This window comes from Cherax quadricarinatus, chromosome 22 (assembly GCF_038502225.1).
Source record: "Cherax quadricarinatus isolate ZL_2023a chromosome 22, ASM3850222v1, whole genome shotgun sequence".
NCBI classification, from domain to species: domain Eukaryota; kingdom Metazoa; phylum Arthropoda; class Malacostraca; order Decapoda; family Parastacidae; genus Cherax; species Cherax quadricarinatus.
This window is the reverse complement of record NC_091313.1, coordinates 2027501-2052500: the sequence shown is the minus strand read 5'-3', so window position 1 is coordinate 2052500 and position 25000 is coordinate 2027501. Positions and strand designations below refer to the sequence as shown.

At 48.8% G+C, this 25000-nt stretch overlaps 1 protein-coding gene across 1 annotated transcript in view; it reads left to right on the top strand.

The window, feature by feature from the left end:
• Positions 1-25000, top strand: part of LOC128689595 (uncharacterized) — a 268208-nt gene that overhangs the window by 62602 nt on the left and 180606 nt on the right. The window contains exons 3-4 of the mRNA XM_070087727.1: positions 10195-10340; positions 24499-24605. Coding sequence (XP_069943828.1) covers positions 10195-10340; positions 24499-24605 — 253 coding nt within the window. The remainder of the gene's footprint in view (positions 1-10194; positions 10341-24498; positions 24606-25000) is intronic.

Sequence of the window (25000 nt, the reverse complement as noted above, 5' to 3'; positions counted from 1 at the left end):
CCTGGAGAGCGAAACGTTGCCACAATAAATGTCACATTAGTTGCACTTGTGTCCTTTTACTTTACATATAGGATGATGTTGGACACTTCATGAAATTCAGTGAGGCTAAAGTAGTGATTAAAGAAGACGACTTAAGACGGAGAAAATGCATAGAAGCTGCTCTAATTGCTGTCAGTAACACTATAAAGCAAAAGTCCGGCAGTTACAGTATCTCAAAATTGCTAATCAACAGGATATTACCCATTCTGGAAACTGCTGTTACATGATGACAACAGGTCTCTCTGTAGCCATCCGTCTCACCTCCTTAGTTCCACTACTACTACTGCTACTACTACCACTACCACCTCTACCCACACGACACTTCACCTGACTCATGCCACTATATGCACTCGCTTTCTTAGTTTTCTCTGTATTAGGACTGAAGAAGCCACTCGTGGCGAAACGTTTCCTTTAATAAATGTCCTAAACTGTACATAAGTGTCTTTTCCACATCTTGTCGGTATCACCATACCATTGCCTTATACGACTTGTATTTCCTTTATCAAATAAGCAAGCTGGTATATATAATATGTACATTATGTACAAGAGTAAGTGTACAACACGGTGATCAAAGGAAACCACATCGCTTCACACCTCTGGTGGGCTTGTCTGTGACTGGCCGATATACTGAGGCCTCTACTGATCGTAAGAATCTTAGCGCCAGGTTCGCTGGTCGGGAGGCAGTCTATAAAGAATAACATAGTACTTGTAGCATGCCACAAGACACAAGACTGTTTATTCTTCAGGATCACACCACGATAGTGGCTATTACTATAAGCCTATAACTTCATGCTTAACCCTCAGAATAATTCTGAGCGACGCAGATGTTTACCAGGGAATAAACTGCCTGAGGGGAAAAGTGCAGTCGGCGTCGAAATACTTTTACTCCACCGGAAAAGAGAATCTGAACTCAACTAATCTAAAGGAACTAAAGGAACTAAAGGAAATTTATTGTTTTCATGATACAAGTGCATTTTTTAACATTATTACAGGCAAGATACTGCGTAATATCCTCTTAGAAGCTTATAGAGGGAATATTATTAAAGTACCTCTGCATAAAATCTAGGTAGGCACCGAATATTATGCTATATTTATAATAGTAGGAATTTCAGAAGAGTTTCCCTTGAAAGATACTCAGCTGTTTATCGGAAATGACGCCACTGGAACATCCAGCATTCCTAGGGAACCCTTGGTAATAAATAATTCCACCGTGGAGAATTATACCTTGGAGGAGTACAGAGCTAATCCTACCTTGTTCCCGTTGAGGCTGGTGACTGGTGCTCAGGCAAGGAGACACACAACGACCTTGCCACCTGCTCCTGCAGTAGGCACTGACGACTGAGGACTAAACATGTTGTTCCGTGACATACTTCGTCCTGCTCTTTCTGCTGTCAGTGACTGTAACGGGATGCCTAGCAAGTATGCCGCCGATTACCACAGTACTCACAAGTGATGATCTTATAAAGGAACAATTCATAGATCCCTCTCTGGAGATAATTAGGGATGTGGCTGTCTAGGAAGAACAGACTAGGGATTTCAATCGTTATTACTACTACAGTAATGGTGTCTCGTTGGACAAGTTTACTCCCAGTTCTACCACAAATGAGAGAATTCACATTGTACTGCCGAAATCTTTTCGTAAACAAGCTTTGAACTCTTTCATTATAGCCCTCTTGGTGGACATCTAGGTGTGAAAGAAAACTCCGGGCAAATTGACAATGAATTTCACATGACCAAAGATGAAAGAGTTGGTGGCCTCTTATATTAGTAATTGCCACATCTGCTAATTGTCAAACCAACTCACTCTCGAAGCGCAGCTCTTCTTGTGCCTATTCCTGCTTTAGGAGAGCAATTCTCTTGACTCATCAGTGGCTGTGTTGGCCCACTTCTGAGAACGAAGCTTGGCATCCAGTATTTGTTTACGATAATGGACTGTTCGACCGGTTATCCTGAAGCTGCACCCGTGAGGAAGATCAGCTCTCACTCTGGTGTTCGAGTTCTGGTACGTTTCCTCTCCCAGGCTGGACTTCCTAAGGAAATTCTGTCCGATCAGGACCTAATTTCACGTCCATAGTTTTTAGAGAAGTTTTGTCACATATTAAAGAGAAATCTGTTGTCCCCGACAGTTTATATCCTCAGTCTCAAGGTGCCTTAGTACCTTTCCACCAGACATTCAAGTCCATTACCTGGACTTGAATGTCTGGGTTTCGGAAGTCAACGCCCCCGCGGCTCGGTCTGAGACCAGGCCTCGTGGTAGATCAGGGTCTTATCAACCAGGCTGTTGCTGCTGGCCGCAGGCAAACTGACGTACGAACCACAGCCCGGCTGGTCAAGTATTAACTTTAGGTGCCTGTCCAACGCCTTCTTGAAGACAGCCAGGGGTCTATTGGTAATACCCCTTATGTATGCTGGGAGGCAGTTGAACAGTCTTGGGTCCCTGACACTTAATGTGTTGTTTCTCAGTGTACTCGTGGCGCCCCTGCTTTTCATTGGGGGAATGTTGCATCTCCTGCCGAGTCTTATGCTTGCATAGGGAGTGATTTTCGTGTGCAAGTTTGGTACTAATCCCTCTAGGATTTTCCAAGTGTATATTATCATGCATCTCTCTCGCCTACGTTCCAGGGAATACACATCAAAGGATTTCAACCATTCCCAGTAATTTAGGTGCCTCATCGTACTTTTGTGTGCCGTGAAAGTTCTTTGTACACTCAGCAATGTCGCCAGCCTTGAAGGGGGCAGCTATTGTACAGCAGTATTCCAGCCTAGAGAGAACAAGCGATTTGAAGAGAATCATCATGGGCTTGGCGTCCCTAGTTTTGAAGGTTCTCATTATCCATCCTATCATTTTCTGTACCGAATATTCAAAAGCCTGGGTTGAAGGGTTATATTACGAACACAGGTAAAGAATGGTCTGTGCGACCTGGTCGTAATGGGAACTGGAACAAACAAACTCAGCAGTAGACTATAATGTATATTATGCCTTCACCCACTATATACAGATATGTACACTATGTACAATATGTACGGATAGAATAATAAGTGTACACCACGGTGACAGATGGCAAAGCAGAAGCCAGAGAGAGTACACCGTACTCATCCAGCAGGTTGGCAAGTCTGCCAATGCTTACCACAAGTGAACCACGTTGCTTCAACTTTGGCAGGCTTGCCTATGATTGATCAATGAACCAAGGGCCTGATTTAACGACAGGTACCCTATTGACCATCAAACCCCTAGTACCCAGTTCGCTGGTTGGGAGGCAGCCTATATGGGAGTGTGACATACGCCGAATAAATTGTAACATACTCTTTGCACGCCACAGTTCACCATTTTTATTGTTCATTTTCGGAGAGAATGAACAGGAAAATTGGTTATAGTCCTTTTGAGTTGCTATATGGACACAGTGTGATAGATTCCTTGGCAGTTTTGAAGAAGGTTTGATTGGTTAAACAAACTACTTCAGTTTGTACTACTCCTGCTCTGGTGCAGCAACAAAGAAGACTAAATAAACCACGGTACAGGTGGGGATTGAACTCGCGGCAAGTGAGACGTAAAACTCCAGGCCAGCACGCAAGTTCCTGGCCCAGTGGTTTACGCGCGGACCTGAAGTTACGACTCACTTGCTAAGAGTTCAGGCCCCAGCCGTACCGTGGTTTGTTTGCAATCGTGTTATTACGATTTTCTGAGTCAAGACTAAATAAAGGTTGGTTGGTTAAGTTCAGAGTCTATCAACTACATTGGGTCATTAACGCTGTGCGTAATTTTTTCACGACCAGACAAGAATCTCTGACATAGGGGGTTAAAGTTATTACGTGCTATGTTAATGACCCTATGTAGTCGATAGGCTTCAAATCCCATTAACCAACCAATCTGCTATTTACTCTTCATTGTTGCTGCTCGAGGCAGGAGTGGTGCTGAGTGAAGATCCTGTTTATCTAACCAAACCTCCTTCAGAAGTGCCAAGGGTCCTGTCACCCACTGGCTTCCTTCATCATTCAGTTTCACCACTTCAACAAGCATCACCCGCTGAGGATCTAAATGTTACCGGAGGTGACTTAGAGGTACCTTCCACCTCAAGAGTGCCAGACACGTCTTTCTTCACATAATTCATGGCAGATACACACATCACGTCAACCAGAGCACGTCACCGCATCCCTGGAGCAGGAGACGGGAGGAATCCACAGGGATATACTAGTGAAAAAATAAATAAAAAAATAACGAGTAATCCATGAAATTTTTATGGGTTATTAAGCCGATCCTGTGTGATGTAGTCTCAGGTGGACACCACTAATGTCAGAACAAAGCTTAAATAATCACTGAACAAACTCTTACTAAACCCAAACAGGGTTAAATTAATTGTCATATCATTATTATATTAATATTATTATTATTTAAAATTAGATTATTCTCATTATTATTATTATTATTATTATTATTATTATTATTATTATTATTATTATTATTATTATTATTATTATTATTATTATTATTATTATTATTATTATTATTATTATGTTATTTACGCGATATCGCAGTGTGCAGTTAAGCGTGATACTCATCCTGACAGACGAGTGGACGTCACTGTTTTAGGGGGAGAAGGACTTATGTGATCTCACTGTCTCAGTATGTCATGTTACAAACATGGTTATGTCACATAATGTTAGGAAATGCGAGCGATCAGGACGCAGAGGAGTAGTGCGTGGTCAGAGCAGTGCTAGAAGTGCCTGGTCAGAGTAGTGCCAGCAGTGCCTGGTCAGAGCAGTGCCAGCAGTGCTTGGTCAGAGCAGTGCTAGCAGTGCCTGGTCAGAGCAGTGCTAGCAGTGCCTGGTCAGAGCAGAGCTAGCAGTGCCTGGTCAGAGCAGTGCTAGCAGTGCCTGGTCAGAGCAGTACTAGCAGTGTCTGGTCAGAGCAGTGCCAGCAGTGCCTGGTCAGAGCAGTACTAGCAGTGCATGGTCAGAGCAGTGCTAGAAGTGCCTGGTCAGAGCAGTGCTACCAGTGCCTGGTCAGAGCAGTGCCAGCAGTGCCTGGTCAAAGTAGTGCCATCAATGCCTGGTCACAGTAGTGCCAGCAGTACCTGATCAGAGTAGTGCCAGCAGTGCCTTGTCAGAGTAGTGCCAGCAGTGTCTGGTAAGAGTAGTGCTAGCGTGCCTGGTCAGAGTAGTGCCAACAGTGCCTGGTCATAGTGCCAGCAGTGCCTAGTCAGAGTAGTGCTAGCAGTGCCTTGTCAGAATAGTGCCAGCAGTGTCTGGTAAGAGTAGTGCTAGCGTGCCTGGTCATAGTGCCAACAGTGCCTGGTCAGAGTAGTGCCAGCAGTGCCTGGTCAGAGTAGTACCAGCAGTGCCTAGTCAGAGTAGTGCTAGCAGTGCCTTGTCAGAATTGTGCCATCAGTGTCTGGTAAGATTAGTGCTAGCAGTGCCTGGTAAGAGTAGTGCTAGCAGTGCCTGGTCAGAGTAGTGCTAGCAGTGCCTGGTCAGAGTAGTGCTAGCAGTGCCTGGTCAGAGTAGTGCTAGCTGTGCCTTGTCAGAGTAGTGCCAGCAGTGTCTGGTCAGAGTAGTGCCAGCAGTGCCTAGTCATAGTGCCAAGAGTGTCTGGTCAAAGTAGCGCTAGCAGTGTCTGGTCAGAGTAGTGCCAGCAGTGCCTAGTCAGAGTAGTGCCAAGAGTGTCTTGTCAAAGTAGTGCTAGCAGTGTCTGGTCAGAGTAGTGCCAGCAGTGCCTGGTCAGAGTAGTGCCAGCATTGCCTGGTCAGAGTAGTGTCAGCAGTGTCTGGTCAGAGTAGTGCCAGCAGTCAGTGCCTGGTCAGAGTAGTGCCAGCAGTGTCTGGTCATAGTGCCAGCAGTGCCTTGTCAGAGTAGTGCCAGCAGTGCCTGGTCAGAGTAGTGCTAGCGGTGCTTGGTCAGAGTAGTGCCTGGTCAGAGTAGTGCCAGCTTTGCCTGGTCAGGGTAGTGCCAGCAGTGCCTGGTTAGAGTAGTGCCAGCAGTGCCTTGTCAGGGAAGTGCCAGCAGTGCCTGGTTAGAGTAGTGCCAGCAGTGCCTTGTCAGAGCAGTGCTAGCAGTGCCTGGTCAGAGTAGTGCCAACAGTGTCTGGTCAGAGTAGTGCCGGCAGTGCCTGGTTAGAGTAGTGCAGCAATGCCTGGCCAGAGTAGTGCCAGCAGTGCCTGGTTAGAGTAGTGCCAACAGCGCCTGGTCAGAGTAGTGCCTACCTCACATCGTGCAACCCACAATGGTTGACTGACTGACCTTACTATACATATTAAGGTGAGGTCGTTGAGTTTTGTTCATGTCTTATAATGTTTCGGTCAAGTGACGAGAGAAACTATCTAGACAACTGAATGATATATTTGACGTTATTTCCATCACTTGTTGTGGTTTAGCCTTACATCTGGACACCGCAGGATACTCTTCTTCACTTCCTCTCTGTCTGTTGTGCTCTTCTGATATACTCTACTTCCTGTTGCACTCTATAGGTGGATATTCATAGGATATTCGGTGAATATTTATTGGTTATAAGTGGATTAATATTAGTTATGGACTTCTAGTGGATGACTACTACTGCCTTATACTGTTCCATTTATCTTCATTATAGTGTGAGATTAAAACCTAAGTATTGGTTCTTCTTGATATATTTTTATCTTCTGGCACTAAAATCAGTTAAACTTGTGGTGCCATACCGGGTGAGGAAATCACTGTTCGTATATAACTTTAATAGTTATAGGTAAACTATCTTGTTTAAGGGGCACGTTAGTTCCTTTGTTTTCTATGTTATTTTCCCCTTCTAATCTACTTAATCATGATATAACTCAACAAATCTTTAAGGACAATAGTGTTGTAAAGGTCTGAGCTTTGCTCAGGCCTCTGCAACACAATTGTCCTTAAAGATTTGTTAAGTTATACCATGAATTAAGGAAAAATCACAGACTTCACCTTCACCTTCACCTTCACATTCACCTTCACCTTCACCTTCACCTTCACATTCACCTTCACCTTCACCTTCACCTTCACCTTCACCATAATTACTGCCGCAAATGCAATAGTAATTATGGACAAAGTAGATTATAGTGTAAAAAATAAACATGATATTAGGAGACAGAGAAACTTACGCACCTCTTAAGCTTCTGGTGTTGTTACGATAATACAAGTGAAGCACCGTAGGTCTTGAAGCTTCTGTCACCTTGTGGCTTCAGACTTTTATTGCCTCGATAATTTTATATTTTTTTATTTTATTTTTTATAGTGATAATGTTTACTTAGTTTCCTGGAATTATTGAACTTTAATAATTCCTTATCATAGCAATAATATCAGCTTAGTGTATGTGCTGTTACTGTCAACAAACAGGCCAGGGCGGGTTACTGTTGCCACGTAATATAACGCGGTGACTGTCTCTGTGTCTCTCCCATCACAGGAAGGTAATGATTGTAACTGTGTGTCTCCCCACACAGGAAGGTAATGATTGTAACTGTGTGTCTCCCCACACAGGAAGGTAATGATTGTAACTGTGTGTCTCCCCACACAGGAAGGTAATGATTGTAACTGTGTGTCTTCCCATACAGGAAGGTAATGATTGTAACTGTGTGCCTCCCCACACAGGAAGGTAATGATTGTAACTGTGTGTCTCCCCACACAGGAAGGTAATGAATGTAACTGTGTGTCTCCCCACACAGGAAGGTAATGATTGTAACTGTGTGTCTCCCCACACAGGAAGGTAATGATTGTAACTGTGTCTCCCCACACAGGAAGGTAATGATTGTAACTGTGTGTCTCTCCACACAGGAAGGTAATGATTGTAACTGTGTCTCCCCACACAGGAAGGTAATGATTGTAACTGTGTGTCTCTCCACACAGGAAGGTAATGATTGTAACTGTGTGCCTCCCCACACAGGAAGGTAATGATTGTAACTGTGTGTCTCCCCACACAGGAAGGTAATGATTGTAACTGTGTGCCTCCCCACACAGGAAGGTAATGATTGTAACTGTGTGTCTCCCCACACAGGAAGGTAATGATTGTAACTGTGTGTCTCCCCACACAGGAAGGTAATGAATGTAACTGTGTGTCTCCCCACACAGGAAGGTAATGATTGTAACTGTGTGTCTCCCCACACAGGAAGGTAATGAATGTAACTGTGTGTCTCCCCACACAGGAAGGTAATGATTGTAACTGTGTGTCTCCCCACACAGGAAGGTAATGATTGTAACTGTGTGTCTCCCCACACAGGAAGGTAATGATTGTAACTGTGTGTCTCCCCACACAGGAAGGTAATGATTGTAACTGTGTGTCTCCCCACACAGGAAGGTAATGATTGTAACTGTGTGTCTCCCCACACAGGAAGGTAATGATTGTAACTGTGTGTCTCCCCACACAGGAAGGTAATGATTGTAACTGTGTGTCTTCCCATACAGGAAGGTAATGAATGTAACTGTGTGTCTCCCCACACAGGAAGGTAATGATTGTAACTGTGTCTCCCCACACAGGAAGGTAATGATTGTAACTGTGTGTCTCCCCACACAGGAAGGTAATGATTGTAACTGTGTGTCTCCCCACACAGGAAGGTAATGATTGTAACTGTGTGTCTCCCCACACAGGAAGGTAATGATTGTAACTGTGTGTCTCTCCACACAGGAAGGTAATGATTGTAACTGTGTCTCCCCACACAGGAAGGTAATGATTGTAACTGTGTGTCTCCCCACACAGGAAGGTAATGATTGTAACTGTGTGTCTCCCCACACAGGAAGGTAATGATTGTAACTGTGTGTCTCCCCACACAGGAAGGTAATGATTGTAACTGTGTGCCTCCCCACACAGGAAGGTAATGATTGTAACTGTGTGTCTCCCCACACAGGAAGGTAATGATTGTAACTGTGTCTCCCCACACAGGAAGGTAATGATTGTAACTGTGTGTCTCCCCACACAGGAAGGTAATGATTGTAACTGTGTGTCTCCCCACACAGGAAGGTAATGATTGTAACTGTGTGTCTCCCCACACAGGAAGGTAATGATTGTAACTGTGTGTCTCCCCACACAGGAAGGTAATGATTGTAACTGTGTGTCTCCCCACACAGGAAGGTAATGATTGTAACTGTGTGTCTCCCCACACAGGAAGGTAATGATTGTAACTGTGTGCCTCCCCACACAGGAAGGTAATGATTGTAACTGTGTGTCTCCCCACACAGGAAGGTAATGATTGTAACTGTGTGTCTCCCCACACAGGAAGGTAATGATTGTAACTGTGTGTCTCCCCACACAGGAAGGTAATGATTGTAACTGTGTGTCTCCCCACACAGGAAGGTAATGATTGTAACTGTGTGTCTCCCCACACAGGAAGGTAATGATTGTAACTGTGTGTCTTCCCATACAGGAAGGTAATGAATGTAACTGTGTGTCTCCCCACACAGGAAGGTAATGATTGTAACTGTGTCTCCCCACACAGGAAGGTAATGATTGTAACTGTGTGTCTCTCCCATCACAGGAAGGTAATGATTGTAACTGTGTGTCTCCCCACACAGGAAGGTAATGAATGTAACTGTGTGTCTCCCATCACAGGAAGGTAATGATTGTAACTGTGTGTCTCCCCACACAGGAAGGTAATGATTGTAACTGTGTGTCTCCCCACACAGGAAGGTAATGATTGTAACTGTGTGCCTCCCCACACAGGAAGGTAATGATTGTAACTGTGTGTCTCCCCACACAGGAAGGTAATGATTGTAACTGTGTCTCCCCACACAGGAAGGTAATGATTGTAACTGTGTGTCTCCCCACACAGGAAGGTAATGATTGTAACTGTGTGTCTCCCCACACAGGAAGGTAATGATTGTAACTGTGTGTCTCCCCACACAGGAAGGTAATGATTGTAACTGTGTGTCTCTCCACACAGGAAGGTAATGATTGTAACTGTGTCTCCCCACACAGGAAGGTAATGATTGTAACTGTGTCTCCCCACACAGGAAGGTAATGATTGTAACTGTGTGTCTCCCCACACAGGAAGGTAATGATTGTAACTGTGTGTCTCCCCACACAGGAAGGTAATGATTGTAACTGTGTGTCTCCCCACACAGGAAGGTAATGATTGTAACTGTGTGTCTCCCCACACAGGAAGGTAATGATTGTAACTGTGTGTCTCCCCACACAGGAAGGTAATGATTGTAACTGTGTGTCTCTCCACACAGGAAGGTGACTGGAGTGAAGGAGGGAGGGTTGCCACCCCGGGACAACTTGATGGTATTCCTGGTCGAGTCATCGTGTGAGGAGCGTCCTCAGTGTGCCAACTGTGATAAAACTAACCAGTCTGCCATGTTCTTCTGCAACACCTGCGGTAAGTGTGTTTGTGAGTGTACTCACCTATTTGTACTCACCTATTTGTGGTTGCAGGGGTCGAGTCACAGCTCCTGGCCCCGCCTCTTCGCTGATTGCTACTAGGTCCTCTCTCTCCCTGCCCCATGAGCTCTATCATACCTCGCCTTAAAACTATGTATGGTTCCTGCCTCCACCACATCACTTTCTAGGCTATTCCATGGCCTGACTACTCTATGACTGAAGAAATACTTCCTAACATCCCTTTGATTCATCTGAGTCTTCAACTTCCAATTGTGACCTCTTGTGTCTGTGTCCCATCCCTGGAACATCCCGTCTTTGTCCACCTCGTCTATTCCGCGCAGTATTTTATATGTCGTTATCATGTCTCCCCTGACCCTCCTGGCCTCCAGTGTCGTCAGGCCGATTTCCCTCAACCTTTCTTCATAGGACAATCCCCGTAGCTCTGGGACTAACCTTGTTGCAAACCTTTGCACTTTCTCTAATTTCTTGACGTGCTTGACTAGGTGTGGATTCCAAACTGGTGTTGCATACTCCAGTATGGGCCTGACGTAGATGGTGTACAGAGTCTTAAACGAATCCTTACTGAGGTATCGGAACGCTATCCGTAGGTTTGCCAGGCGCCCGTATGCTGCAGCAGTTATCTGATTGATGTGCGCCTCAGGAGATATGCTCGGTGTTATACTCACCCCCAGATCTTTTTCCTTGAGTGAGGTTTGCAGTCTTTGGCCATCTAAACTATATTGTGTCTGCGGTCTTCTTTGCCCTTCCCCAATCTTCATGACTTTGCATTTGGCAGGGTTAAATTCAAGGAGCCAGTTGCTGGACCAGGCTTGTAGCCTGTCCAGATCTCTTTGTAGTCCTGCCTGATCCTCGTCCGATTCGATTCTTCTCATTAACTTCACATCGTCTGCAAACAAGGACACTTCTGAGTCTATCCCTTCCGTTATGTCGTTCACGTATACCAAGAACAGCACAGGTCCTAGGACTGACCCCTGTGGAACCCCGCTTGTCACAGGCGCCCACTCTGACACCTCGTCGCGTACCATGACTCGTTGTTGCCTCCCTGTCAGATATTCTCTGATCCATTGCAGTGCCTTTCCTGTTATGTGTGCCTGGTCCTCTAGCTTTTGCAGTAACCTCTTGTGAGGAACTGTGTCGAAAGCCTTCTTGCAGTCCAAAAATACGCAGTCGATCCACCCCTCTCTCTCTTGTCTTACTTCTGTCACCTTGTCATAAAACTCTAGTAGGTTTGTGACACAGGATTTTCCTTCCCTGAAACCGTGCTGGTTGTCAATTATACACTTGTTTCTTTCCAGGTGCCCCACCACTCTCCTCCTGATGATCTTCTCCATGACCTTGCATACTATACACGTTAGTGATACAGGTCTGTAGTTTAGTGCCTCATGTCTGTCTCCCTTTTTAAAAATTGGGACTACATTTGCCATTTTCCATACCTCACGGAGTTGCCCAGTTTCAAATGATGTGTTGAAGATCTTTGTTAATGGCTCACACAATATCTCTGCTCCCTCTTTAAGGACCCACGGAGAGATGTTGTCTGGTCCCACCGCCTTTGAGGTGTCAAGTCGCATAGCAGCTTCTTCACCTCCTCCTTGGTTATATGTACCTCATCCAGCACTTGCTGGTGTGCCCCCCTGTTCTGATTTCTTGGAGTCCTACTGGTTTCCACTGTAAATACTTCTTTAAATCTTGTGTTGAGTTCCTGACATACCTCCCGGTCGTTTCTTGTGAATTCCCCATCACCCTTCCTCAGTCTGATTACCTGGTCCTTGACTGTTGTTTTCCTCCTGATGTGGCTGTACAACAGCTTCGGGTCAGTCTTGACTTTCGATGCTATGTCATTTTCGTATTGCCGCTGAGCCTCCCTTCATATCTGTGCATATTCGTTTCTGGCTCTTCGGCTAATCTCTTTATTTTCCTGAGTTTTCTGTCTTCTGTACCTTTTCCATTCTCTAGTACACCTAGTTTTTGCCTCCCTACACCTTTGGGTGAACCAAGGACTCATTCTGTTCTTCCCATTATTTCTGTTTCCCTTGGGAACAAACCTCTCCTCTGCCTCCTTGCATTTTGTTGCCACATAGTCCATCATTTCTTGTACTGGTTTTCCTGTCAGTTCCCTCTCCCACTGAATGTCTTGAAAGAAGTTCCTCAAGCCTGAGTAGTTCCCCCTTTTGTAGTTTGGTTTTTCCCACCCTATTCCTGCTGCTCTCTCCACTTGGAGCTCAACTATGTAGTGCGCCTCAGGAGATATGCTCGGTGTTATACTCACCCCCAGATCTTTTTCCTTGAGTGAGGTTTGCAGTCTTTGGCCATCTAAACTATATTGTGTCTGCGGTCTTCTTTGCCCTTCCCCAATCTTCATGACTTTGCATTTGACAGGGTTAAATTCAAGGAGCCAGTTGCTGGACCAGGCTTGTAGCCTGTCCAGGTTTCTTTGTAGTCCTGCCTGATCCTCATCCGATTTGATTCTTCTCATTAACTTCGCATCATCTGCAAACAAGGACACTTCTGAGTCTATCCCTTCCGTTATTCCACAGTCAGGCTGAAGAAATACTTCCTAACAGCTCAAGTCCCAGCCTTCCCAATTCTTTACCCCGTCTCTGTCCTATCAATTCATCTAGTTATATTGTACGATGTTATAATAACTCCACTGTTTTCTTTCTCCTCTGAAGATCGCCAGGTTCTTTTAGATTACGATTGTAGGTCAACTTTCTTACCTCCACGACAAGTCTTGATGCCAGTCTATGGAATTTCTCTAGTGTTTACACATTCTTGACGAGGTGTGGAGTGCAGGCAGTCTCTGCATACTGTATGACAGGTCACATATATACTGCATAATAGGTAAGGTATACTTTATAATAGTTAAGGTATACTGTATAATAGGTAAGATATATTGTATAATAGGTAAAAAAATACTGTATAATAAGTATGATATACTATACAGTAAGTATGATAAACTCTATAATAGGCATGATATTCTGTATAATAGGTATGATATACTGTATAATATTTATGATTATACAGGTGTTGTTCACCACCAGTGTATCTCCTCTACCTCAGGTATTGTTCCATCCACTGCAGTACTGCTGTAACTGCTGCTGTACATCTCTCTCCTCCTGCTGCAACTCTCATCCTGCTGTACCTCCTCTCCTCCTGCTTTACTTCTCTCTCCTCCTGCTGTAACTCTCTCTCCTCCTGCTTTACTTCTCTTTCCTCCTGCTGTAACTCTCTCTCCTCCTGCTTTTCCTCCTCTCCTCCTGCTTTACCTCCTCTTCTCCTGCTGTACCTCTCTCTCCTGTTGTACCTCTCTCTCCTCCTGCTGTACTTCTCTCTCCTCCTGCTGTATCTCTCTCTTCTCCTGCTGTAACTCTCTCTCCTGTTGTACCTCTCTCTCCTCCTGCTGTATCTCTCTCTCCTCCTGCTCTACCTCTATCTCCTGTTGTACCTCTCACTCCTCCTGCTGCACCTCTCTCTCCTCCTGCAGTACTTCTCTCTCCTCCTGCTGTACCTCTCTCTCCTCCTGCTGTACTTCTCTCTCCTCCTGCTGTATCTCTCTCTCCTCCTGCTGTACCTCTCTCTCCTCCTGCTGTACCTCTCTCTCCTCCTGCTGTACCTCTCTCTCCTCCTGCTGTACTTCTCTCTCCTCCTGCTGTATCTCTCTCTCCTCCTGCTGTACCTCTCTCTCCTCCTGCTGTACCTCTCTCTCCTCCTGCTGTACTTCTCTCTCCTCCTGCTGTATCTCTCTCTCCTCCTGCTGTACTTCTCTCTCCTCCTGCTGTACCTCTCTCTCCTCCTGCAGTACTTCTCTCTCCTCCTGCTGCACCTCTCTCTCCTCCTGCTGTACTTCTCTCTCCTCCTGCTGTATCTCTCTCTCCTCCTGCTGTACTTCTCTCTCCTCCTGCTGTACTTCTCTCTCCTCCGGCTGTACCTCTCTCTCCTCCTGCTGCACTTCTCTCTCCTCCTGCTGTATCTCTCTCTCCTCCTGCTGTACTTCTCTCTCCTCCTGCTGTACCTCTCTCTCCTCCTGCAGTACTTCTCTCTCCTCCTGCTGCACCTCTCTCTCCTCCTGCTGTACCTCTCTCTCCTCCTGCTGTACCTCTCTCTCCTCCTGCTGTACCTCTCTCTCCTCCTGCTGTACCTCTCTCTCCTCCTGCTGTACTTCTCTCTCCTCCTGCTGTATCTTTCTCTCCTCCTGCTGTACTTCTCTCTCCTCCTGCTGTATCTCTCTCTCCTCCTGCTGTACCTCTCTCTCCTCCTGCAGTACCTCTCTCTCCTCCTGCTGTACTTCTCTCTCCTCCTGCTGTACCTCTCTCTCCTCCTGCAGTACCTCTCTCTCCTCCTGCTGTACTTCTCTCTCCTCCTGCTGTACCTCTCTCTCCTCCTGCAGTACCTCTCTCTCCTCCTGCTGTACTTCTCTCTCCTCCTGCTGTACCTGTCTCTCCTCCTGCTGTACCTCTCACTCCTCCTGCTGTACTTTTCTCTTCTCCTGCTGTACCTCTCCTCCTGCTATACTTCTCTCTCCTCCTGCTGTATCTCTCTCTTCTCCTGCTGTAACTCTCTCTCCTCCTGCTGTACCTCTCTCTCCTCCTGCTGTACCTCTCTCTCCTCTTGCTCTCCCTCTCTCTCCTCCTGCTGTACCTCTCTCTCCTCTTGCTGTACCTCTCTCTCCTCCTGCTGTATCTCTCTCTCCTCCTGCTGTATCTCTCTCTCTTCCTGCTGTACCTCTCTCTCCTCCTGCTGTACTTCTCTCTCCTCCTGCTGTACCTCTCTCTCATCCTGCTGTACTTCTCTCTCCTCCTGCTGTATCTCTCTCTCCTCCTGCTGTACCTCTCTCTCCTCCTGCTGTATCTCTCTCTCCTCCTCCTGTACCTCTTTCTCCTGCTGCTGTATCTTTCTCTCCTCCTGCTGTACTTCTCTCTTCTCCTGCTGTATCTCTCTCTCCTCCTGCTGTATCTCTCTCTCCTCCTGCTGTACTTCTCTCTCCTCCTGCTGTACCTCTCTCTCCTCCTGCTGTACCGCTCTCTCCTCCTGCTGTACATCTCTCTCCTCCTGCTGTACCTCTCCTCCTGCTGTACTTCTCTCTCCTCCTGCTGTATCTCTCTCTCCTCCTGCTGTAACTCTCTCTCCTCCTGCTGTACCTCTCTCTCCTCCTGCTGTACCTCCTCTCCTCCTGCTTTACCTCCTCTCCTCCTGCTGTACCTCTCTCTCCTGCTGTAACTCTCTCTCCTCCTGCTGTACCTCTCTCTCCTCCTGCTGTATCTCTCTCTCCTCCTGCTGTACCTCTCTCTCCTCCTGCTGTACCTCTCTCTCCTCCTGCTGTACTTCTCTCTCCTCCTGCTGTACCTCTCTCTCCTCCTGCTGTACTTCTCTCTCCTCCTGCTGTACCTCTCTCTCCTCCTGCTGTACCTCTCTCTCCTCCTGCTGTATCTCTCTCTCCTCCTGCTGTACTTCTCTCTCCTCCTGCTGTACCTCTCTCTCCTCCTGCTGTACCACTCTCTCCTCATGCTGTACATCTCTCTCCTCCTGCTGTACCTCTCCTCCTGCTGTACTTCTCTCTCCTCCTGCTGTATCTCTCTCTCCTCCTGCTGTAACTCTCTCTCCTCCTGCTGTACCTCTCTCTCCTCCTGCTGTACCTCCTCTCCTCCTGCTTTACCTCCTCTCCTCCTGCTGTACCTCTCTCTCCTGCTGTAACTCTCTCTCCTCCTGCTGTACCTCTCTCTCCTCCTGCTGTATCTCTCTCTCCTCCTGCTGTACCTCTCTCTCCTCCTGCTGTATCTCTCTCTCCTCCTGCTGTACCTCTCTCTCCTCCTGCTGTACTTCTCTCTCCTCCTGCTGTACCTCTCTCTCCTCCTGCTGTACTTCTCTCTCCTCCTGCTGTACTTCTCTCTCTTTCCCATGCTGTATCTCTCTCTCCTCCTGCTGTACCTCTCTCTCTCCTCCTGCTGTACATCTCTCTCCTCCTGCTGTACCTCTCTCTCCTCCTGCTATACTTCTCTCTCCTCCTGTTGTATCTCTCTCTCTTCCTGCTGTATCTCTCTCTCCTCCTGTTGTACCTCTCTCTCCTCCTGCTGTACTTCTCTCTTCTCCTGTTGTACTTCTCTCTTCTCCTGTTGTATCTCTCTCTCCTCCTGCCGTACTTCTCTCTCCTCCTGCTGTATCTCTCTCTCCTCCTGCTGTAACTCTCTCTCCTCCTGCTGTACTTCTCTCTTCTCCTGCTGTACCTCTCTCTCCTCCTGCTGCAACAATCATCCGGCTGTAACTCTGTCTTCGAGCGTTCTAGAAGGTAGTCCAGGACTGGCATCACCAGGTCGCTGTCACACCCAGCAGGTAGTCCAGGACTGGCATCACCAGGTCGCTCTCACACCCAACAGGTAGCCCAGGACTGGCATCACCAGGTCGCTCTCACACCCAACAGGTAGCCCAGGACTGGCATCACCAGGTCGCTCTCACACCCAGCAGGTAGTCCAGGACTGGCATCACCAGGTCGCTCTCACACCCAGCAGGTAGTCCAGGACTGGCATCACCAGGTCGCTCTCACACCCAACAGGTAGCCCAGGACTGGTATCACCAGGTCGCTGTCACACCCAGCAGGTAGTCCAGGACTGGCATCACCATGTCGCTCTCACACCCAACAGGTAGCCCAGGACTGGCATCACCAGGTCGCTCTCACACCCATCAGGTAGCCCAGGACTGGCATCGCTAGGTCGCTCTCACACCCAGCAGATAGTCCAGGACTGGCATCACCAGGTCGCTCTCACACCCAGCAGGTAGTCCAGGACTGGCATCACCAGGTCGCTCTCACACCCAACAGGTAGCCCAGGACTGGCATCACTAGGTCGCTCTCACACCCAGCAGGTAGTCCAGGACTGGCATCACCAGGTCGCTCTCACACCCAACAGGTAGCCCAGGACTGGCATCACCAGGTCGCTCTCACACCCATCAGGTAGTCCAGGACTGGCATCACCAGGTCGCTGTCACGCCCAGCAGGTAGTTCAGGACTGGCATCACCAGGTCGCTCTCACACCCAACAGGTAGTCCAGGACTGGTATCACCAGGTCGCTCTCACACCCAGCACGTAGTCCAGGACTGGTATCACCAGGTCGCTGTCACACCCAGCAGGTATTCCAGGACTGGTATCACCAGGTCGCTGTCACACCTAGCAGGTAGCCCAGGACTGGTATCACCAGGTCGCTGTTACACCCAGCAGGTAGCCCAGGACTGGCATCACCAGGTCGCTCTCACACCCAGCAGGTAGCCTAGGCCTGGTATCACCAGGTCGCTGTCACACCCAGCAGGTAGCCTAGGCCTGGTATCACCAGGTCTCTGTCACACCCAGCAGGTAGTCCAGGACTGGTATCACCAGGTCGCTGTCACACCCAGCAGGTAGTCCAGGGCTGGTATCACTAGGTTGCTGTCACACCCAACAAGTAGTCCAGGGCTGGTATCATCAGGCCGCTGTCACACCCAGCAGGTAGCCCAGGACGGGTATCACCAGGTCGCTGTCACACCCAGCAGGTAGCCCAGGACTGGTATCACCAGGTCGCTGTCACACCTAGCAGGTAGCCCAGGACTGGTATCACCAGGTCGCTGTTACACCCAGCAGGTAGTCCAGGACTTGTATCACCAGGTCGCTGTCACACCCAGCAGGTAGTCCAGGACTGGTATCACCAGGTCGCTGTCACACCTAGCAGGTAGCCCAGGACTGGTATCACCAGGTCGCTGTCACACCCAGCAGGTAGCCCAGGACTGGTATCACCAGGTCGCTGTCACACCCAGCAGGTAGCCCAGGACTGGTATCACCAGGTCGCTGTCACACCTAGCAGGTAGCCCAGGACTGGTATCACCAGGTCGCTGTCACACCCAGCAGGTAGCCCAGGACTGGTATCACCAGGTCGCTGTCACACGCAGCAGGTAGTCCAGGACTGGTATCACCAGGTCGCTGTCACACCCAGCAGGTAGCCCAGGACAGGTATCACCAGGTCGCTGTCACACCCAGCAGGTAGCCCAGGACTGGTATCACCAGGTCGCTGTCACACCCAGCAGGTAGCCCAGGACTGGTATCACCAGGTCGCTGTCACACCCAGCAGGTAGCCCAGGACTGGTATCACCAGGTCGCTGTCACACCCAGCAGGTAGCCCAGGACTGGTATCACCAGGTCGCTGTCACACCCAGCAGGTAGCCCAGGACTGGTATCACCAGGTCGCTGTCACACCCAGCAGGTAGCCCAGGACTGGTATCACCAGGTCGCTGTCACACCCAGCAGGTAGCCCAGGACAGGTATCACCAGGTTGCTGTCACATCCAGCACATTCACTCCATCCTCACATTCACTTCACCCTCACATTCGCTCCTCCCTCACACCCACTACACCCTCACATTCACTCCACCCTCACATTCACTCCACCCTCACACCCACTCCTCCCTCACATTCACTCCACCCTCACACCCACTACACCCTCACATTCACTTCACCCTCACATTCGCTCCTCCCTCACACCCACTACACCCTCACATTCACTCCACCCTCACATTCACTCCACCCTCACACCCACTCCTCCCTCACATTCACTCCACCCTCACACCCACTACACCTTCACATTCACTCCACTTTCACATTCACTCCATCCTCACATTCACTCCACCCTCACACCCACTACACCCTCACATTCACTTCACCCTCAAATTCACTCCACCCTCACATTCACTCCACCCTCACACCCACTAGACCCTCACATTTACTCCACCCTCACATTCACTCCACCCTCACACCCACTCCTCCCTCTCATTCACTCCACCCTCTTACCCACTCCACCCTCATATTCACTCCACCCTCACATTTACTCCACCCTCACTTTCACTCCACACTCACATTCACTCCACCCTCACATTCACTCCACCCTCACACCCACTACACCCTCACATTCACTCCGGCCTCACATTCACTCCACCCTCACATTCACTCCACCCTCACATTCACTCCACCATCCCACCTACTCCACCCTCACATTCACTCCGCCCTCACATTCAGTCCACCCTCACATTCACTCCACCCTCACACTCACTACACCCTCACATTCAATCCACCCTCACATTCACTCCACCCTCACATTCAATCCACCCTCACAGTCACTCCACCCTCACATTCAATCCACTCTCACATTCACTCCACCCTCACACCCACCACACCCTCACATTCACTTCACCCTCCCATTCACTTTACCCTCACATTCACTCCGCCCTCACATTCACTCCACACTTACATTCACTCCACCCTCACACCCTCTACACTCCTCACATTCACTCCACCCTCACAGTCAATCCACCCTCACACCCACTCCATTCTCACACCCACTCCACCCTCACACCCGCTCCACCCTCATGCCCACACCTCCCTCGCATTCACTCCACCCTCACACTCACTCCACCCTCGCACCCACTCCACTCTCACACCCACTCCACCCTCACACCCACTCCAGCTACATACCCACTTCATCCTCACACGCACTCCACCCTCACATTCACTCCACCCTCACACCCACTACACCCTCACATTCACTCCACCCTCACACCCACTACACCTTCACATTCACTCCAACCTCACATCCACTCCACTCTCACATTCACTCCATCCTCACACCCACTCCACCCTCACACCCACTCCACCCTCACACCCACTCCAACCTCACACCCACTCCACCCTCACACGCACTACACCCTCACATTCACTCCACCCTGACACCCACTACACCCTCACATTCACTTCACCATCACATTCACTCCACCCTCACATTCACTCCACCCTCACACCCACTACACCCTCACATTCACTCCACCCTCACACCCACCCCTCCCTCACATTCAGTCTACCCTTACACCCACTCCACCTTCACATTCACTGCACCCTCACATTTACTCCACCCTCACTTTCACTCCACCCTCACTTTCACTTCACCCTCATATTCACTCCACCGTCACACCCACTAGACCCTCACATTCACTCCACCCTCACATTCACTCCACCCTCACACCCACTCCTCCCTCACATTCACTCCACCCTCTTACCCACTCCACCCTCATATTCACTCCACCCTCACATTTACTCCACCCTCACTTTCACTCCACACTCACATTCACTCCACCCTCACATTCACTCCACCCTCACACCCACTACACCCTCACATTCACTCCGGCCTCACATTCACTCCACCCTCACATTCACTCCACCCTCACATTCACTCCACCCTCCCACCTACTCCACCCTCACATTCACTCCACCCTCACATTCAGTCCACCCTCACATTCACTCCACCCTCACACTCACTACACCCTCACATTCAATCCACCCTCACATTTACTCCACCCTCACATTCAATCCACCCTCACAGTCACTCCACCCTCACATTCAATCCACTCTCACATTCACTCCACCCTCACACCCACTACACCCTCACATTCACTTCACCCTCCCATTCACTCCACCCTCACATTCACTCCGCCCTCACATTCACTCCACTCTCACATTCACTCCACCCTCACACCCTCTACACTCCTCACATTCACTCCACCCTCACAGTCAATCCACCCTCATACCCACTCCATCCTCACACCCACTCCACCCTCACACTTGCTCCACCCTCATGCCCACACCTCCCTCGCATTCACTCCACCCTCACACTCACTCCACCCTCACACCCACTCCACTCTCACACCCACTCCACCCTCACACCCACTCCAGCTACATACCCACTTCATCCTCACACGCACTCCACCCTCACATTCACTCCACCCTCACACCCACTACACCCTCACATTCACTCCACCCTCACACCCACTACACCTTCACATTCACTCCAACCTCACATCCACTCCACTCTCACATTCACTCCATCCTCACACCCACTCCACCCTCACACCCACTCCACCCTCACACCCACTCCAAATTCACACCCACTCCACCCTCACACACACTACACCCTCACATTCACTCCACCCTCACACCCACTATACTCTCACAATCACTTCACCCTCACATTCACTCCACCCTCACTTTCACTCCACCCTCACACCCACTACACCCTCACATTCACTTCAACCTCACATTCACTCCACCCTCACATTCACTCCACCCTCACACCCACTAGACCCTCACATTCACTCCGCCCTCATATTCACTCACCCTCACATTCACTCCACCCTCACACCCACTACACCCTCACATTCTCTCAGTCCTCACATTTACTCCACCCTCACATTCACTCCACCCTCACATTCACTTCACCCTCACACCTACTCCACCCTCACATTCACTCCACCCTCACACCCACTCCACCCTCACATTCAATCCACTCTCACAGTCACTCCACCCTCTCATTCACTCCACCCTCACATTTACTCCACCCTCACACCTACTACACCTTCACATTCGCTCCACCCTCGCATTCACTCCACCCTCACATTCACTCCACCCTCACATTCACTCCACTCTCACATTCACTCCACCCTCACACCCTCTACACCCCTCACATTCACTCCACCCTCACATTCAATCCAACCTCACACCCACTCCATCCTCACACCCACTCCACCCTCACCGCCACTCCACCCTCACACCCACTCCTCCCTCACATTCACTCCACCCTCACACCCACTCCACCCTCACTCCCGCTCCACCCTCACTCTCACTCCACCCTCATACCCACTCCGCCCTCACACCCACTCCACCCTCACATCCACTCCACCCTCACTCCCACTCAACCATCGCATTCACTCCACTCTCAAATCCACTCCACTCTCACACCCACTCCACCCCACACACCCATTCCACCCTCACATTCACTCCACCCTCACACCCACTCCACCCTCACATTCACTCCACCCTCACAGTCACTCCACCCTCATATTCACTCTACTCTCACATTCACTACACCCTCACACCCACTGCACCCTCACATTCACTCCACCCTCGCATTCACTCCACCCTCACATTCACTCCACCCTCACATTCACTCCGCCCTCACATTCACTCCACTCTCACATTCACTCCACCCTAACACCCTCAAAATCCCTCACATTCACTCCACCCTTACATCCAATCCACCCTCACACCCACTCCACCCTCACACCCACTCCACCCTCGCATTCACTCCACTCTCAAACCCGCTCCACCCTCACACCCACTCCACCCTTAACACCCACTCCACTCTCACACCCACTCCACTTTCATACCCAGTCCACCCTCACTCCCACTCTATCCTTACACCCACTCAACCCTCACATTCACTCCACCCTCACGCCCACTCCACTCTCATTCACTCCACCCTCACACCTACTTCACCCTCGCACCCACTCCACCCTCACGCCCACTCCTCCCTCATATTCAATCCACCCTCACATTCACTCCACTCTCACATTCACTCCACCCTCACACCCACTCCACCCTCACACCAACTCCACCCTTACATTCACTCCACCCTCACACCCACTACACTCACATTCACTCCATCCTCACACCCACTCGACCAAAACATTAACTCCACCCTCACAACCACTCCACTCTCACATTCTACCCTCACACTCACTCCACCCTCACACCCACTCCTCCTCACACCCATTCCACCCTCACACCCTCTCCACCCTCACACCCACTCCATCTTCACACCCACTCCACCCTGACACTCAGTCCACCCCTCACACCCATCCCACTTTCACACCCACTCAACCCTCACACCAACTCCACCTTCTCACCCACTCGACCCTCACACTCACTCTATCCTCACACCCACTCCACCCTCACACCTACTTTGACATACTCCTTCATGATAAAGCTGATCCTTTAACCAAAGAAAATATCCCAAAGGAAAATACTTGATTTAATTTTAATATGTCCAGCTTGAGGACTGATATTGAGAGAGGAATAAATAATGAAAGTTATTATTGTGATAAATCGTTTGAAACCCACGAGTTGACGAATGAGAGACTTATGCAACATATGGGAGTCTTTGTTGAAGAAACGTTTCGCCACACAGTGGCTTCATCAGTCCAATACAATGCAGGAAGGTGTATGGAGAGGAGGAGTTTGCTTAAGTGTCTCAATCTTCAACTTGTCGGTTTTAAACCATTTATCACATCTGTCAGACACTGCAACATCATGGGATCTTGATACAAAGAATTCGTCAACACTTGCTCAACCTTTGGACGAAGATCTACTTCGACTAGTGGATGGTACCACTATGACCCCGCCTCCTCCTGCTTCACCTCACCTCACTTCAGTATATAACCCACTTCTAAGGCCCTATGCTGTACTTTCTACAAGATTGATGGACTGAACACATCGACTCCAGGCTGAGAGACTGATTACCTCAAACTCCTCCTCTCCTTACACCTTTCTGCTTTGTACTAGGCTGATGAAGCCACTGTGTGGCGAAACGTTGTTTCATTGAAGATTCCCATGTTTCATAAGTGTCTCAATCTTCAAAGTGAATGTTATAGGAATGCAGCTAAAAGCCTGAGAGGATCTATTGATCACTATGGTAATGTGAACGTAGGTAAGTACGTTCCTGGAGCAACTTGCGGAGTGATGTTGTAGTGGTCAGGCTTAAGCTTGGTTACAAATATTAAGTGATGTTGTAGTAATAAGGCTTAAGCTTGCTTACAAATATAAAGTGACGTTGTAGTGGTCAGGCTTAAGCTTGGTTACAAATATTAAATGATGTAGTAGCAGCCAGGCTTAAGCTTGACTACGAATACTTCTGGCAGTTTGGCAGACACAGACTATGTGACCAGCCGAATCTTGAACACTTATTGAAGAATATACTGATAGACAGTATAATAACCTATGTGACATGTCAAGATATCTTACTAATGAAAATTAGATACAAAATTTGTTTGTAACAGATAAATGAACTGTAGATATAAATCCAGATGTACACCTGACTATTTTGGAGCCTAGTTCCTAGGCCTTTTGTGTATTCCTCCGCTCTCGCGCTACCGTCAACAGGATGGATATGGGGTGCACAATACACTATCAACTTCGATAGCAAAATAAAAAAAAATAATCATATTTTCATTTTTTTTTGTATCAGTCATGGTCTCTCTCCCTCTCTCTCTCTCTTTACCTTTCTCATTCTTACTCTTCCGCAGGTCAGGTGTTGTGCGGACACTGTAGAGAGGAGACACACAGAGCAAGAATGTTCTCTCTACACGACATTATCCACATGTCGAAGAGAGGCCGAGAGGTCAACAGGAAGGTAGGTGCGCACCTCTCTCTCTCTCTCTATCTCTATCTCTCTCTCTCTCTCTCTCTCTCTCTCTCTCTCTCTCTCTCTCTCTCTCTCTCTCTCTCTCTCTCTCTCTCTCTTTCTCTCTCTCTCTCTCTCTCTCTCTCTCTCTCTCCCTCTCTCTCTCTCTCTCTCTCTCTCTCTCTCTCTCTCTCTATCTCTCCTCTCTCTCTCTCTCTCTCTCTTCTCTCTCTCCTCTCTCTCTCTCTCTCTCTCCTCTCTCTCCTCTCTCTCTCTCTCTCTCTCTCTCTCTCTCACTCCTCCACTCCTCTTTCTCTCTCTCTCTCTCTCTCTCTCTCTCTCTCTCTCTCTCTCTCTCTCTCTCTCTCTCTCTCTCTCTCTCTCTCTCTCTCTCTCTCTCTCTC